The sequence below is a fragment of the Hesperophylax consimilis genome, chromosome 26 (assembly GCF_061612785.1).
Source record: "Hesperophylax consimilis isolate HC1 chromosome 26, BYU_Hcon_1.0, whole genome shotgun sequence".
In the NCBI taxonomy this organism is placed as follows: domain Eukaryota; kingdom Metazoa; phylum Arthropoda; class Insecta; order Trichoptera; family Limnephilidae; genus Hesperophylax; species Hesperophylax consimilis.
This window is the reverse complement of record NC_142861.1, coordinates 17,978,483-17,995,444: the sequence shown is the minus strand read 5'-3', so window position 1 is coordinate 17,995,444 and position 16,962 is coordinate 17,978,483. Positions and strand designations below refer to the sequence as shown.

Sequence of the window (16,962 nt, the reverse complement as noted above, 5' to 3'; positions counted from 1 at the left end):
ATTTTCTATTTGTGGAGGTCTTGTCGTTGCAAGGGCATAATTTTACCCGAAATGCTCTTCGGCAAAAGGAATTATTTATAAAAAATTGTACACTGTCCCGTACCGTCTGGAGCCAGTAATACTATGACATCCACAATTATTGGGTTAGGTGTGTTGTGAGGCTGAAGTTAGCAGGGTAAGGGAGGCAGATGTGGTAGAGGAAGGTTGGAAATTACCCGGCTATTCAAATCTAGTCACCAAACACGGCTAAACACATTTGAAGGAAATTTTCTGAATGGTGGTCTTTCATCGAGGCGATACTGAAAGTATCTTCCACTCAGGAACGTGCGGCTAGTATACTATATATTATTTTATATGAAGTGAATTTGAAATAACGCAATAATATTTAATCGTTGAAGATAATATGATTTTGTCTGTTCTGTTTCACAAATAGGTCAAGCCACGAAAATATAGCGCGCTTATAGCGTGGTCTGTCACAACCTTAACAGAATATTTAATGTTGCGAACGTTTTGTCACAGGCTTAAATATTACAATTTGAGATATTATTTCACTTTATTTAAAATTTACTTGCGCACGCCGTAGTCGTGAGTTTTTACCCCTCGACCACGAAGTAATTTTGCGTATTTATTTTGATTACTTAATTGCGTTACTGCAATAGGAATAATAATTATGCACTGTTAGTTGGAATGCGAGTACCTACCAAGTATGTAATGTAATAAATGCCAGATGCACTTGTCAATAATAGAAACGTCAATGCAAATGTTGATGCGTTCGCATCAGATGCAAAAACAGATGTATTGCTTGCATCACACTTGTTATTCTATTTCTGAAATGCAAATGTACGGTGACATTGGAAAAAAAGTCAGCTGTAATAATAACCGGTCCCTTTTCGCTAAAAACAAAAGGTAAGCAAAGTTGGCTGTTAATCAGTGAAGCTTCGCAAAGATGTCGCTGCCAAAATATACAGATACACCAATTATGTTATTCGCATCATCTCTAATTGGCCGACCTAACTAACTAACTAACCATCACGCCGTTTCCCGCAGGGGTAGGCAAAGTAGATGGACCGCCAAACAACTCAGTCTTGGAACGCACTCCTTGCCTCGTTCACATCCATACATCGTCTCATTCACGTTCTTCTGTTATCCCGACTCAATTATCTGGTTCACTTGATCGTACCATGTTTTCCTCGGGCGCTCCCGACTTCTTATACCCTTCACGTTCGTGTCACATATACTACTACACTCCTTTCTACTACGTGCCAAAACTATCAAAGCGTCTCTTTTTTACGCTTACATCAGCCTTGCATTCTTTGCGAATCTCCACATTTCTCACACGATCATACATGGTTTTACCACATATACGCCTCGGGAATCTTATTTCTACAGAATTCAGTTTGCTTTCGTCCTTCCTCTGCCAGTTTCATGCCTCACTGCCACACATCAGGGTAGGTATCAGCACTTTACTGTGGACTTCTAGCTTCGCTTTTTGGGACATTTATTTACAAAGTCCTGCAGTTTCCTGCATTTAACCTTTTTTCAATATCTCTACAAGCCTTTCCATCTCTATACGAGAGATGAGCGAGCTATAAACAATCAAACAAAAAACCCAGCCCCTGTGTAAAACTTTAGTAAGTCCAAGTATAGTATGTTTTAAAACGTCAAACAACTAATGTTGGATTGTTTCAAACTCTCGTCACATTTTACGACTATCAATGATTCGCCTATCCCGTTCCGTCCCGTTAAACACGAATTCACTGACACTGGGCCGCCGCACAAAAAACTCTTCAAACGTGTAATTTCTTCACGAGAGAATCCGCTAGACACTGGGCCTCCGCACGAAAACACTTGAAACGTGTAATTTCTTCACGAGACAATCCGCTAGACACTGGGCCTCCGCACGAAAACACTTGAAACGTGTAATTTCTTCACGAGACAATCCGCTAGACACTGGGCCTCCGCACGAAAACACTTGAAACGTGTAATTTCTTCACGAGACAATCCGCTAGACACTGGGCCGCCGCACAAAAACACTTGACCCATATACCTATTTATTTGCTAGCATTATTTATTTTAAATAGACACACGCTGTTTTGCAGGTCTCATAGAGCTCGCATTTATAAATATTATGTTCGCGGTCTCGTGACTTTATTGCCTCCTTCGAATTAAATAACGGCGGATTGGATTAAGAAAATAAAACAGATTCGTTAAATTTGATTAACGATGTCTTTGGTGAAAATTTCCATTTGTTGCTTTTATTCGTGCATCAATTTGTCGTGCAGTGGCGTAGTGATTCTGTGGTTAGTCAGGGCAAAAGCCCGGGGGTGCGCAATCTATCAATATGATGATTAAATATTAAATATATTATTAACAACGATAAAATTAGCTTTTCGATATCACAAAAAAAAGGAGTTGTGAGCTTTCAAAGTAAACATTGTTAAAATGTATGCAATGGTGTCTCGTGATGTATCACGTAGTTCAATTCATAATTCGAATTACAGTGCTGTGCAGTACCGCCGCGCATGTCCCGTGACGTCACAAGCTTTTCGGCCGGCCCCAAAAAATCAATATTTTAACGTCTTATCTTCGGTACTATTCGATATTTAAAAAAATAACAATTTCGTTTTAGGAGACGACCTCATTATCTGGACATTCAGTTTTTGCAAACTTTATTATTTCTTCTTTATTACATTTTTTTTTAGTATTTCTACCTGTTTTTCCCGAGGTTTCTACCTGTTTTTCAGTTGTTCTAATTCGACCAAATTCTTGGAAACGTGTTAAAACATCTCAGAGATGTGTAAAAAAATATAGAAATATCAATATGGCGTCCTTTCTTATATTCGACAATTTAAATGATATTTGTAAGGTCTATATCTCTTAGGACGGGTTGTATCGGAGAATTTGAACAATTCATCAAATTTCAACGTTCTTTTTCGGGTTCTGTGAAACTCCTATTCAAGTTCTGTTATTATGACATTACAGGCTAGCTGCTTGACAGAACTGAAATAATAACAGAAATTGAAGAAATATTTCTCAGAACTTGAAAATTAACTTTGAAATTTAAAGAATTCTTCATATTCTCCGAAAAACCCCATTCTTAATGTAGTTGACATTATTAATTAGCTCTAGAAAAATCTGCGCAAATTCATGGTGCCAGAGCTCACCCTCGAGAGTTTTTGCTGCCAAAGAAGAAAGCTGTCTGATATGATTTGAGATTACACGTCTGCCCTGATGATGGACACTATAACGCTGTCCGAAACGTTGGCTAAAGAAGGAGGCAGCCCAACACGGCAAAAAAACCCTAACAATAAATAACTTTAAGGCGATGCACTACGTCGTGTAATAGTTTAAATTGAGCCGCTATCAATAACAACCTTTACGTAGATGGCGATAAGGTTTAAATTCCCGCTTAACACCATCCGCCTGTTTTGATTTATGAACGAAAAAAACTTGGCCAAAAAGTGCCTTTTATTTTATTTTGTGGATGTTCAGGCATAAATATTTTATTTTCGATCATTTTATAAATACCTTAATTTGCCACATTATACAATAAAATTATAACCGAAAATGGGTTCGTAAGTAGGAGATTTTGAACTTGAAAGCAGTTTTCATAGGCCTTTACATTATTTTTTTCTGGGCTTATAAAAAGACTAAAAATACTCGATTATTTCAAACGCCAAGATGTATTCTACTCGCAGTATTCAATTAAAGCATCTGAAAAATTTCTAGGCGACCAAATTTTCAAACCAAAAACACATGATTTTGCATTACTACGTATGGCATCTCCTTAAAGAAAGATGTCTGTTTTATAATTTTTAAAGGTGGGCCCGTTTCTCAATAATTTTGCCCTTGGCCCGAATATTATTTCACACGCCACTGATCAAAGGGTAGTCACCACTCTCATTTATCCTTCACAATATAACCAGTTCTATTCCTTCAACTCCGTGCGTATAGTTTACGGGCGACCTTCGGAGGCTGACATTTCCTGTTCTTGTTATGATTGCTCTGAATATTTGAACCATAAAACCCGATTGAGGTCAATGCGATTTATTGAACTCCGATTCTTAATTTATTGTCGTTTTTTCGCTACCTTTAAAATACGACATTAATCCTCCCACATGAGATTAATGGTTCCACGATAAAACAAAACATATTCCTATAATATTTGACGGCCTCCGTGGTCTAGGAGTAAGGCTCTCGACTAGCGATTCGAAGGTCGCGGGTTCAAATCCCGCCGTGCGCAAGTAAATTTTATTTGATGAATTTGTGTTATTTCACAATGTATTCGTATATACTTACGGCACGTTCCAGAGTGTAAGGTACTCCCAGTATCGCCCTCGTATAAGACCACCGTTCAGAATTGAAACGTTGTTTGAAATGGCTTTGGGCGTGTTTGGTGACCAGATCTAAATAGCCAGGTACTACCTAACCTTTCTCTTCCCCATCTCCCTCCCCTCCCCACTATCTTTAGCCTAACAAAATTCCCCAAAATGGGAATGGCATAGTCTCACTGGCTTCAGACGGTTGGGAGCAGTTAAGACTCTTGTTCGGCTTCACATAAAAAAACTTAGAATACAAACATTGAGGAAAAATAATTTCCCTCAGGACCTATGTCATCTTTTGGGATGCTGTGTGGGGGGTATTTTTTTACGAAAAGAGAGAGAGGATGTTTTGGGTATGATGGTTGGGTAAGAATCTAGGGATCAGTTTGTCCAGGAGTGACGTATTAATTAATCACTGCGGTCCAAGACGATGGGTCGAGAGACCAGTTGGAGAGCTGGTGGGCAGGCGCATCCTGATGAACCCGGGCACCCCTGCTAAGTCACCAAACATAGCTAACCACTTGGGGTGACCTATGGCAGAGGTGTTGGTTATACAATAAGTGGTTCCCGGGGCAGCGGTACCCAAACCCGCCTCCCAAACTAAATTGTATTAATACGAAATTTGGATGGTCTTTCATATTTTCTAGAGCTTTCGCCTCATTGGTGATGTTTTTCCACTTCCGGCGATCCATTTAATTTTGTTTCCAGAAATCGTTCTCTCCCCCATAGTCTTCCTATAGGTGTGAAACCAAATGTCCCATCTTGTACCAGTGGCGGCTAGCTATTAGGAGTGTTGAAGCTACGCATTCCCTACATTTCTGTCAATCTAAAAATAATAGCAAACCAATAATTTCAAAAAATTAAAGTTAACTAACTAACCATCACGCCGTTTCCTCGCAGGGGTAGGCAGAGAGGACGGACCGCCAAACAACTCGGTCTTGGCACACACTCCTTGCCTCATTCACATTCATACATCGTCTCATACATACTCTTCTATTATTCTGACTCTTGACATGGCCCGACTCAAGTATCTGATTCCCTTGGTTGTGCCATGTCTTCCTCCGGCGTCCCCGACTTCTGCTACCATTCACATTTACATCGTATATTCTCCTTACGCTCCTTTCTTCGCTCATTCGCTCTACGTGCCCAAACCATCTAAGCGTCCCTTTCTTGATCTTACTCATTACGCTTCCATCAGCCTTGCACTCTTTGCGGATCTCCACATTTCTCACACGATCATATATGGTTTTACCACATATACGCCTCAGGGATTTCATTTCTACAGCACTCAGTCTTTCTCTGCCAGTTCCATGCCTCACTTCCGTACATCAGGGTAGGTACCAGCACTCCATTGTGGACTACCAGATTCGCTTCTTTGGACATTTTTTTATTAGCGCCAACTGCGTTCAGTCCTCCATTAATGGAGTTACCTGCATTTACCCTTCGTTCAATATCTCTGTCAGTCTTCCCATCTCTCGTGAACATACTCCCTAAATACACAAACTCATCCACCTGCTCCAAGTATTCCTCATTCACAACTATATTGCGCACTGTTTTCGTACTCTCTCTAAAAATGAAAGCAAATACTATAAAATATTAAGTTAAATTCAACTGGCTTGACATTGTGGTGCGAGCCGATTCCATGTCGATCATTGAGAAATGTCGCCTGGGAACATCAATTATTATCTATGCGCGCAAAGCGGGGATGCTGACCATTGTATTGAAATTTCTCCGAAACAAGAGCGACGTTCAATGCCTCAGAACTCTTCGACGAGGCGGAAATACCAGAAGATACAATACATTTATTTGTCGCGCCGAGATGGCTCCACTTCACAGTTCACAGTTCGCATTGTTAGTAACTGTAACTGGCGAAGTTAATAGTCTCACAAGGTTTTTAGCGCACCACCCATTTTTGTTAATAGGTATAGCCGCCGCCGCCGCTACTTCGTACACCATCTCAATTGCTCTACCCTTCACCCGGAATCCATGCCAGTCAACTGGCTCACACGCTGGTTAAAAATATGATATCCGCAATTATTTATTTATTTTCTTTACAGGAACAGATTAAATATAAATTTCGCCATAAAGCTAAAAAGCTCCCAGCGTCTTTCTAAATGTTTACAAGATTTATTTACTTGGCCGGTGAACGTTTATTAATAAACTTGTCTACATTTTTGCCAACATTTCCCCGAATACATTAGCGATGATCGTAGTCCAAGGGAGTTGTTTACTTTCAAAAGTAAATATTTATTTTTTGTGTTCCGTTTATGACACTTAAATAAAATTATCTTTAATCGTATCAACGCCAGTGATGGGCAAAATAGACACATCTTTAGCATTGATGTTTCGATTTATTATTCGCTCGCTCTTTAAAAAAAATCACACCACAAATTTTCGGGGTTTTTTTATTCTTCGCATTGTATATGAGTTTTTAAAACGTCATTCGATTGTTGATATGAATCATTTATTGATAGGAATCTGAATGTTTAGATTCGTGGTTTAACTACTTCTTATTTCTAATGGGAATAATATTATTGATGTCATTGCTAATCAACGCCAAATTAACTTTTCCTCTTTTGCCTTGTAGATGACGAACATGTTAAAATTAGTTGACATTTAGTAAAGCCATCCGTAAACCATTAAATAAACTTAATGGAGAATGACATTATAATCCACACGTGTAATTTTAGCAAATATAATTTAAATGAATTAAACGCAAATTAGGCACATGTGTTATTTTAGCAAGTATAATTTAAATGGATTGAACGCAAATTGTACGGAAATTATTTGCGTAAATTTCTAAATAAAATATGATTTATAGTGGGTGTGAAATTTGACAACTGTTAGCAAATTGAGCTAATTCGGGTGTTCCACAGGGACGCCTAATAAGACCACATTCTTTAATAAAACAAACAAACCAATACCGTGTAAATGTATGGACCAGCCGAAAAATACAAGGTGGGTACTTAATACTTTGTTGTGGTGTTTATTTTGGGTGAGGTTTCAAGATGATGTTGTTTTCGGGAGTCAAGGTCATCTTTGGAAAAAAAATCTACGCACAAAAATCCTCGGGCTTCCACTGCTTTATTTTTAATGAAGAAAAACTAATGTCTAGATTCTAGATAAGTGGTTATATGTTGAAAATGTAACTAATCTAGTGGTATCGCCTACCGGCGAGGAAGATGTTGATGGTTAATTAAATATTAATACTAGTCAGTTAATTTGTTATAGCGTTTGTTGACTGGAGGATATATAATGATTAGCTCAATTATTCTTAGAGAAGACATTCTTATCATCAAAAGCATTCGAGTTCTTGTCCTGCCTTTGTCTTTTATTTTTTAAATACGATGTGAATGAATTGTTTAAAACCGTAGAATCGAAGATCGTATGTCGCATTTATAAAATATTCTGGAAAGAGACAAACAAGAGCAAGACTGTTTACTAAAACCAAAAGAGACCTCGTATTTATAAAAAAAACCGAACGACTGACCTCTTACCTGGAGTATAGAAATTCATATCTAAATGCCGTGCCCTTGCAATGCCAAAGTCTTGCCGTTACAAACGTTTGAAGTTTATTCTTAAACATAATAAAAATATGTCCGAATGTAAAATCGTTTCTTCTCAGGATGTTTATGTTTACCGCATGTAAAAATCTCACACAATTTAAAATATTTCTTATTACTTTCCATCGATGTGATGGATAAAATGTATTTTATAGACCCTAATTAATTTGACTAAAAGCGGATGTTTTCCTTAAGATGTGGCGCTGGCAATGCTCCAGACCTTGGCGCGTCTCGGCTAGCCATATTTGAAGTAACGTTATTATTTGATCATCAATAATTGAAGAACCAAATCTAACTTGAATTGATACGTAAATAATAAACAAATCTGTGATCTCCGTCGATTTGAAGCTATTACTAAAGCGACGATGGATAACTTCGAGCTTTCTTTGGCATCAACACGTTAAGGAACGATATTGACATTGAAATTGATGTTATTTGAAGATTATTGAGGATCTTGTACCTTACAACAATCGTTAATAGGTGCCGTTTTTTCTAAGGAGCAGATGTGTGCAGTGATCTCACAAACAATGACAAAGATAACAAGAATTACAACAATACTACATTTTCAACAGCGCGCCACTTACTCTACTCATAAATCCAGTCGCCCGCGTCAGTATGAAAATCCTTTCATAGGAGCGAAATCCGGAACGCACCTATGGACAGATAATTCATATGGAATATTTCATACGAACAATACTCTGACTGTGTGAGAGTTACGTACGGTCAGCGAGTTACGTAGTTTGTTTGCGGTTTATACTAGTACCAGCTGACGTGTACCTGGCGTTGCTCGACTTTCTATAAATATAATATGCATGTCTTATAATATAAACCTTCCGGAAGACCTTCTATAAATGATAGCGAAAACCCTATCAAAATCTGTTGCGTAGTATAGAAGAACTAAGTGTACAGACAGACAGACGCGGATAAAGACTTTATTTTATACTATTTAGAGACAAAGCTATATTATAATCTTCTATTGAATCTTGGATTTCGCAATAATTTCACAAGAATTTGGCTGCTAGTGTGGTGGGCCGTTGAATAATATTACGTTATCGAATGTATCGCTTCCCGGGGTTTCTAGCGATATTTAATATGTAGGTAGAGAACAACTACAATTCAACTCCAAAGAACAAACAAATGCTTTGAATCGGTTACAAGAATTATTGGTTCCCTACCTTCCATATTGAATTCCTTCGCTGGAGACTTTACAAATTAGTTGATATATCGTTTTCCCTTTGTAGCAATTCCTGACAATAAACAGGGCACAAGCCTCAGACTAATTATGTGAAAGCTATATTCGTACTGCGAAAATAATTGTGCTAAATTATTGCCAATGATGGAAAATAGGGCATAACTGAACGTACCGTACAGAATTTCAGCTATAAAAAACTTTTTTTTCTCATATTAAAGCTAGGCTACACACAGAGAAAACTTACTGAAATAAAATATTGAAAATGTATTAAGAAACTCTTCAAATTATTCGTGATCCTGTTAAAAACGGGATGGCAGGCCTTTAACAAATGAATTGATAGGTTTCCTAATGAACTTTCAGTGAAACACGAATGTGTTATCGCGATGTCGGAATACGTGTTCATAAAAATTCTAATATTTTCGCATTTCGTCATTGATATTATCAGGACAAGTGCAGGTGTATGAACACGTGTTCCGATATTATTACGAATTTACTAAAAAATTATATATCAGGAAGCGGCCTGTAGTCCCATTTTGACCGGATTAGCAATAATTTGAAAAGAGTTTTAATAAATAAGCAATACTATTTTTATCCGTGTGCGTGATACACCGTCCCGTTTCTGCTGCATTGGACGGCGAGGAATGAATTTATAATTTTACAATTATTATGCTTTCGGGTTATAATTTAAAAGAAATATGTTTTGAATGATTTATCATCTATGGACAAAACGCTCTCCACAAAAATATTACGTGTTAGGTGATTTCATTACAATCTAAAATAGCGTTCAAAGTTAAAAAAAGATGCGTCCGTTTAATATAGTATAATATTTTCTACACAATAAACAATTTTTAAAAGTATTGCAATGGTCTAGAAAATTTTGTTTAGTCAAGGTAAAACAATTGAGACTCATAGTAACAATATTGACTTACGTGACAGCAGAGAAGGTAGAACGTTAACCCGTAGACCAAGCCTACCCGAGGTCGGGAGTTCGAGACAATAACAAGTATTTACATAGTATTTATGAATCATAATACAATATTATTTTACGTCCATACATCATACTTCAATGCCAGCGCAAAGAGTTGAATTATAGACCCATGTCGAGATATTGTGTTAATGGGATTGCCACAAGTATCAATTCTGGGGCCTGTTTTCTTGCTGTTTAACACTAACATTTAATATAATGCTACCATTTTGATACTGTTGATTCGTTTTACATCATTTAACCAGAGACAATCGCACTTATTTCATGTTTATGAATAATAATACGTTATTATTATCTGTTACTACATCATAATTCAATGCCAGCGCAAATAGTTGAAATAGAGATATTATGTTAGTGGGATTGCCACAGGGATCTATTCTGGGGCCTGTTTTCTTGTGATTTTACAACAAGAAAAATCTAATAATATAATGCTGATATATTGATAGTGTTAATGCGTACTTATTAACATATTTATGAATCATAATACGTTATTATTATTTTTTAATACGCGTCATAATTCAATGCCAGCGCAGAGATGAAATATAGACCTATGTCGAGATATTAAGTTGATAGGACTGTCACAAGGATCTATTATGGGACCTATTTTATTGTTGTTTTACAGTTACTTCCGATACAATATAAGATATATTATTATAATGCTACCCCATTTTATATTTACTATTATACATAATTTTTTGTCAATACGTCACGCTTCAATGTCAGTTCAGAGTTGAAATATAGGCCTTCGCCGAGATATTTTAACAGGGGTGCCATAAGTACACCTTTTGTGGGACCTATTTTCATCGTATCTGCAGTAAAATTCGAAATAATAAATCGTAATTAACAAGATAAGAAGTAGATTGATTCCTTTGATACCGATGCACGATAAATGAACAGATTAACACGTTAGGCAAGGTTATTAGCGTATTATAGTTCTCTTCGTTGGATTTCACCCTTTTAGATTTTCTCTCGCTCAGTCTTTAAATTTCTTTCTAGACTTTTGCACTTCGTCTGATTCAGTATTTTGCCCGTTTCGTTTGAATTTCTGTCCTAATATTAAATTGTATTTTTTTGGATATTAGCTCTTTGATAGTACACAACTTTTTGATCTCTCCGCCAGTGTCCACTTAACGCCGTAATCTTAGTTCATAGCCATGTATGTTACAACCCAAACCACACACACTGCTCATGCTGGTGGCTGGCAGACAACTGTCCTACGATCTACAATAGAAACCGGTTTGCAGAATTGGAGCAGATGTACCGGTTGATAACGCCGCACGTTACTGCTTCACACCACTGACGGCAGGTATAGCGACGTGCAACAACTATTCCCAAGCAGTCACAGAGGTTAACCAATTTTCGTAGAAAATTACGTTGAAATGTGTCTTTCAAGATAACCAGCCATTTATTACCACCCGGTTTCTCACTAGCTTCAACGTATTTTTTCGAATTCTTTACTCGTTTTGATCAATATTTGTAAAATATGGATCAAATTATGAGTTGTTAATATTGGCAGTTGCATAACTGTTTCTATGATCCGTAGCTCAAAATGGAATTTACGTTGCGTGTAGAAGATCATTGCAACTATTTTTTAATTTATCAATGTTTTTGAAGTTTGGCAGCATGTTTATTTAAGAATAATAATTATAATACTAAAGCATAATATGAGCCCTTGAGGTGATTTTCTCACGAAAACGACGCTATACAAATAATCCAATCATTATTATAAATATAACGAGAAATTACAATGTATAGAATTTAGATAGAAGATAATATATATTCAAAGATAGATATAACATCGGCAGCATACTTATAGGCCTAAACAATTAATAAAACATATACAATATCGTCATTAGTAGATATCTAATTATACAGGGTTTTGAATAGCCCGCTATTTCGGTAGATGTTACTTTTGAAGCTGTCATTTTTTGACATTTGACAAGTAGAAACTAGGCCATTAATAAAAATGGAACGATACACGCTTTAACAACGCATTGAAATTATTAAAATTCACTTGAGTGAATCAAATGCAAATCATCTTGAGTGATGAGGCCCATTGCCACCTCGGTGGCTTCGTCAACAAGCAAAATTGTCGCATCTGGGGCTCGGAAAACCCAAGAGTTATTGTTGAAAAGCCTATCCCCAACGTGTGACTGTTTGGTGCGGTTTATGGTCCGGCGGAGTCATTGGACTTTACTTTTTCGAAAATGAGGCTGGAGCAACAGTTACGGTGAATGGATTGCGCTATCGAGAGATGATTAATGATTTTTTATGGCCGGAATTGGATGGTATTGATCTGGACAACGTTTAATTTCAACAAGATGGCGATACGTGCCACACAACCATCGAAACCATTGATCTTTTACGATTGAATATCAAAATAACACCTCTTATTGGAAAACCCTGTATAAGCTATATGCCTAAACAGAAGCCAGTGTTTTCTCCCGTCCAAAGACACTGTCCGCCATATGCAGGTGTACGGTGCTAAGTGCAAAAAACTTCGGGAGGTGATTCTGCATGATGGTAGAAGTAATAAAGAAAAATAACGTTTTTAGAAATTCCGTTTTTTTTCATACAAAAATATTTTTCTATAGAATATTATTTTCTCCATAAAAACAATTCAATTTTTGCACCTGAAAACTACCTTTAATTTAGATTTTTTCATTTTTTTTACTTGTACTTACTACCTAATACCATGTAGAATCACCAAGGTTTTTTATCCAGTTAAGAATTTTTCCTCATAAAACTTATTAATGTAATATAAAATCAGTCAAGTAAATACAACCATCAGATGGTAATAGTAATAAGGCCAAATGAGCCGCAGTACTAGTCAGCTAGAAACATAAAGGGTATTGTTATAAGCCATAGCTAGTTAGAGGATTACGAAAGAATCCATAAAATCAACAAAAAAAAAAAATCACCTCCAGAAGTTTGTGCACTTTACCACCGCACACCTGTATTTATGTAAAAATCGTCCGTTTCGTAACATTAAATTGCAAATTTAATGCTTTAACTAAATCTAACCCCATTTTACCAACCTATATACTTACTTCGTTTCAAAATGGAAATCAACAAATATAATAAATTATTCACTTCAACAAGAAAACTGACACGAAACGCGTTTGAAAAAATATGGATATGGCGGCTCGTGACTATTGGGAGTAATAGAGTGCTAATATTAAAATAAATTGGCATTATTGGTGTTGTCGTAGCAGAAAACGTTTTTATTTTTATAGAAAATTCGACTTTTTTGTAAGAAGATTTTCATAAAATCGGTGCAGTGCACCGCCAAATTGAAAATCTTAATACAAAATTTCGAATTTTCGAAAAAACAAAAAAAAAACCCTCAGGCTACAACAACATCGATAGTGCAATTTTATTTAATATTAGCACTTTAGTTCACCCAAAAGTTACGAGCCACTGGATATGACATATTTCCTTCTATGAGAGAGGACACATTTCAATATTCTATTTCGACATTTTTTTTCTAATTTTTCGTTACCAATTAGTTCAATGCATTTTTGTGTCCCTTTTCGTTTTCCCAGTTCCCTGAATGAAAGCACAATATTACCTAAGGGTCACCGCTCACAATTCACATTTTAAAATTCGAACGGGAAAGTACGTTACCTACCTACCGAATAATAAAACAAAACTTTTAGACCTTGTTCTTAGAACCCCCGTCACTTTTAACAGTGTCATCAAATCGGCCATCAACGCCATTTTGATTTTTTAAACAATTTTATGCCATTTCAAATAACGGTTCTAATTTATTACACAATTTAACAGTGTTTGTTCAATTTTTTAGCGTGGTTGATTGTTGAACCGTCAAAATTGCATCAAAATTTAACCAAACGCTGACACGCCAGAAATCGGCGGCTTATGAGGACCGTTAAATGAAATGGGCAAATATAAAAATAAAAAAATGGGATTTCAAGCAACTTGGTCTAAGGAGTATCCAATGTGTGCCGTTCGAATTCAAATTCAAAGTTGACAGTGAATTTCTTGAACTTTGTCGGTAAAAATTATCAAAAATTCAACAATTTAAAAAAAAAAATTCATAGTTGTGCACTGCCCGCATGACGCGAAGCATGTATGTTGAAAAATCAAGCACATGAATAATGTGACCTAGCTTAGAACGGAAGCTAGAAAAAACAGCGCAGTGCATAAATTATACAAAACTTACCTAAAATCTTTATGTTATGCACGTTTCTCCTAGCTTTTTACTATTGTTTAACGTTTGAAGATTTGATGTGTTTTTGTGTGAATTTCTTAGAATATTCTACATATTATATGTTAGAAAGTATATTTTCTTTATTTATTAGTTAATATTTTAATACAATCTCAAAAAGCTACAAGGAATTTATTTTTACATTTAAAATTTCGTCTTTCAATGCTTAGGTCTTTTTACTCTGTTCGTATATTTATAAAAAAATGTAGCGTGCAAAAAGATTAACTTATTGTTTGCATAATACTCTCAGTCTCGCCCTGTTGAGTTGTCAGCATTTAGAATCGAAATGTTACATAAAGTGGCTTTTGCTATGTTGAGTATCTAAGGCTGTGATCTGGATCGCATGACGATTCTTTCCAACCTTTCTATTTCTCATCTCCTATGCAGTGGCGGCTCGTGAGTTTTGAGTGGGCCATTTAAAAAAAAATCGAGTCATTATTAAAGATCGGAATTGTCAAGTTTTCATGACCCTATCCTATTTTACTTTGCTTCTTAACTTCTCCATTTTTTTTCCGTGGTAACAGAGACATAAATAATATGATAATATAGTGTTTGTATCAGAATCATTATTATAGCACTATCCTTTTAACAAAACTTTAATATAGTTCGATGTTTTGACAACTTTGTAGCTATTTGAATTTGTATTTTGATAGTCGATGTATAATCTTGCCTAGCCTCTATAGTGTTTACTTATTGTACTAGTTTGTTGCATGTGTATGTTGTGCATCTTCACGCTTGTCTTGTTTGTTACGCACGCAGGTCCCGACGGGCATCGCAACAGCTATCCCGCAGTGACGAGGACATCACACCGCAGCCGTACAGGAGGTAAGTCCATTCTCTGAACCCTGAACTTCCACACCAACTACCAGGTGCGTTAAAATGTCAACAGTTACCTACAATCCTGAAGGTATAAGAAGGTGTATATACTCGTAGATATAATCACGAAGGTACAAGCATTTGTAATCAGTTCTACATAGGGAATGCAATCCCGCAAGAAAATGTCAATCCAGGTATTTGCGGGACTGAACAATCTTAGTCCCGCTGGATCCAGGTATTTGCGGGATCCAGAAGAGTGGACTTAGATATCTAATCAATTGTATAATAAAGACCTCGATCTACCAACCTTATTTTTAGAGTTTTAAATTTATACCTATAATAAAACAAGTTCTTTTGGGACATTTGAAATGATTTATTAATAGGTATACCTTTAGTTAGACATAGGTAAAGTTTAAGTCGTAAATTGGCAAAGAATAAGATAAGACATAAATTAACATAACATATCCGCCTCGGAACAGACTTTGTCTAGTGAGGTGGGTAAAAGAAATCTATGTACACAAATGAAAATAAAATAAACGCCCGGATTGCCGGCACTGACACTGAAACTGAACTGAAACTTAAATTTAAATAATAACGTTCACACGATAAACAATATTCTTGTACAATGTGCATCATAAGTTTAATTAAACATTATTTAGGAAATAGCTTCGTAAAAAAGTTAAAGTATTAATTGTGTCATCTGATAAACGGCTTCTGATATTGGACACAAGGTAGCTCGCGGCTGAAAAAGGTCTTTCAGCTTCCACGCTGGAGAGTAACACGTATGAGCTGCGCTTCTCTGTAATCCCGCCAGTCCAGCGGGATCCCGCAAAATTTTCGACCGAGATTAGTCCCGCAAAATGTCTGCGGGAACCCGGTATTTCGGGATCCCGGTATACCGGGATTGCATTCCCTAGTTCTACATGATCACGAAGGTACAAGCATTTGTAATCAGTTCTACATGATCACGAAGGTACAAGCATTTGTAATCAGTTCTACATGATCACGAAGGTACAAGCATTTGTAATCAGATCTACATGATCACGAAGGTACAAGCATTTGTAATCAGTTCTACATGATCACGAAGGTACAAACGTATGTCAACAGCCCCCAATAATCACGAAGGTACAAAAAGTGTAAACAGTCACATCTTCACGAAGGTACAGAAATGCTAACAGTTCCTTTATGCTTCTTCATATAGAAGCCAACAACACTAATACAGCAAATAATATGCATCACTCGAGAAATAACAACATGCATAACTACGAAAAATTACCACACTCGGACTTTTTTCATGATTTTTCACCAACAAATAACAAAATGCTATTATTTTTTAATGATAAACTAACGTTTATAAGACAAGGTTTTATGCATAGCATAAAGGATAACAAATAATTATAAGCAATAAATAGTCATCCGAAATACTAATACAAATTGAAAATATCTCCCGAGTAAAAATAAATGCCGCCAACGGGAATTGAACCCGTGCCTTCTGATGTCCGGTCAGGTGCTCTGTATCCACTGAGCTATGTCGGCTTATTTCCAACCGGCCAAATGATTCAATATGTACTAGTACCTCAATCAACAATTACTGCTTATTATATTTTTTTCACCTGTAAACAACCAACTTTATTTTTGTAGGAAAGCCTTTGTTAGTGCTAAATTTCTCACTAGATGGCGTCGAGACATTCAATATCATGTATTTCGGATGACTAATTATTGCTTATAATTATTTGTTAACACAATGCTAGTTAGTCGATCAGGATAAAAACAGTCCCATTTAATCACGGAGTTAAAACATTGTGTTAACAGTCCTATATTATCAAGAAACTACACAAATCTTTAAACACTCCTTA

At 36.3% G+C, this 16,962-nt stretch overlaps 1 protein-coding gene across 7 annotated transcripts in view; it reads left to right on the top strand.

Annotated features, from left to right (window-relative positions):
* Positions 1 to 16,962, top strand: part of mtd (TLD domain-containing protein mustard) — a 262,898-nt gene that overhangs the window by 119,520 nt on the left and 126,416 nt on the right. For 5 of the 7 annotated variants that reach the window (XM_089647441.1, XM_089647435.1, XM_089647437.1 and 2 more), the window contains exon 3: positions 15,050 to 15,115. The exons of the other annotated variants lie outside the window; for them this stretch is intronic. In XM_089647441.1, coding sequence (XP_089503567.1) covers positions 15,050 to 15,115 — 66 coding nt within the window. The remainder of the gene's footprint in view (positions 1 to 15,049; positions 15,116 to 16,962) is intronic. 7 annotated transcript variants of the gene reach the window in all.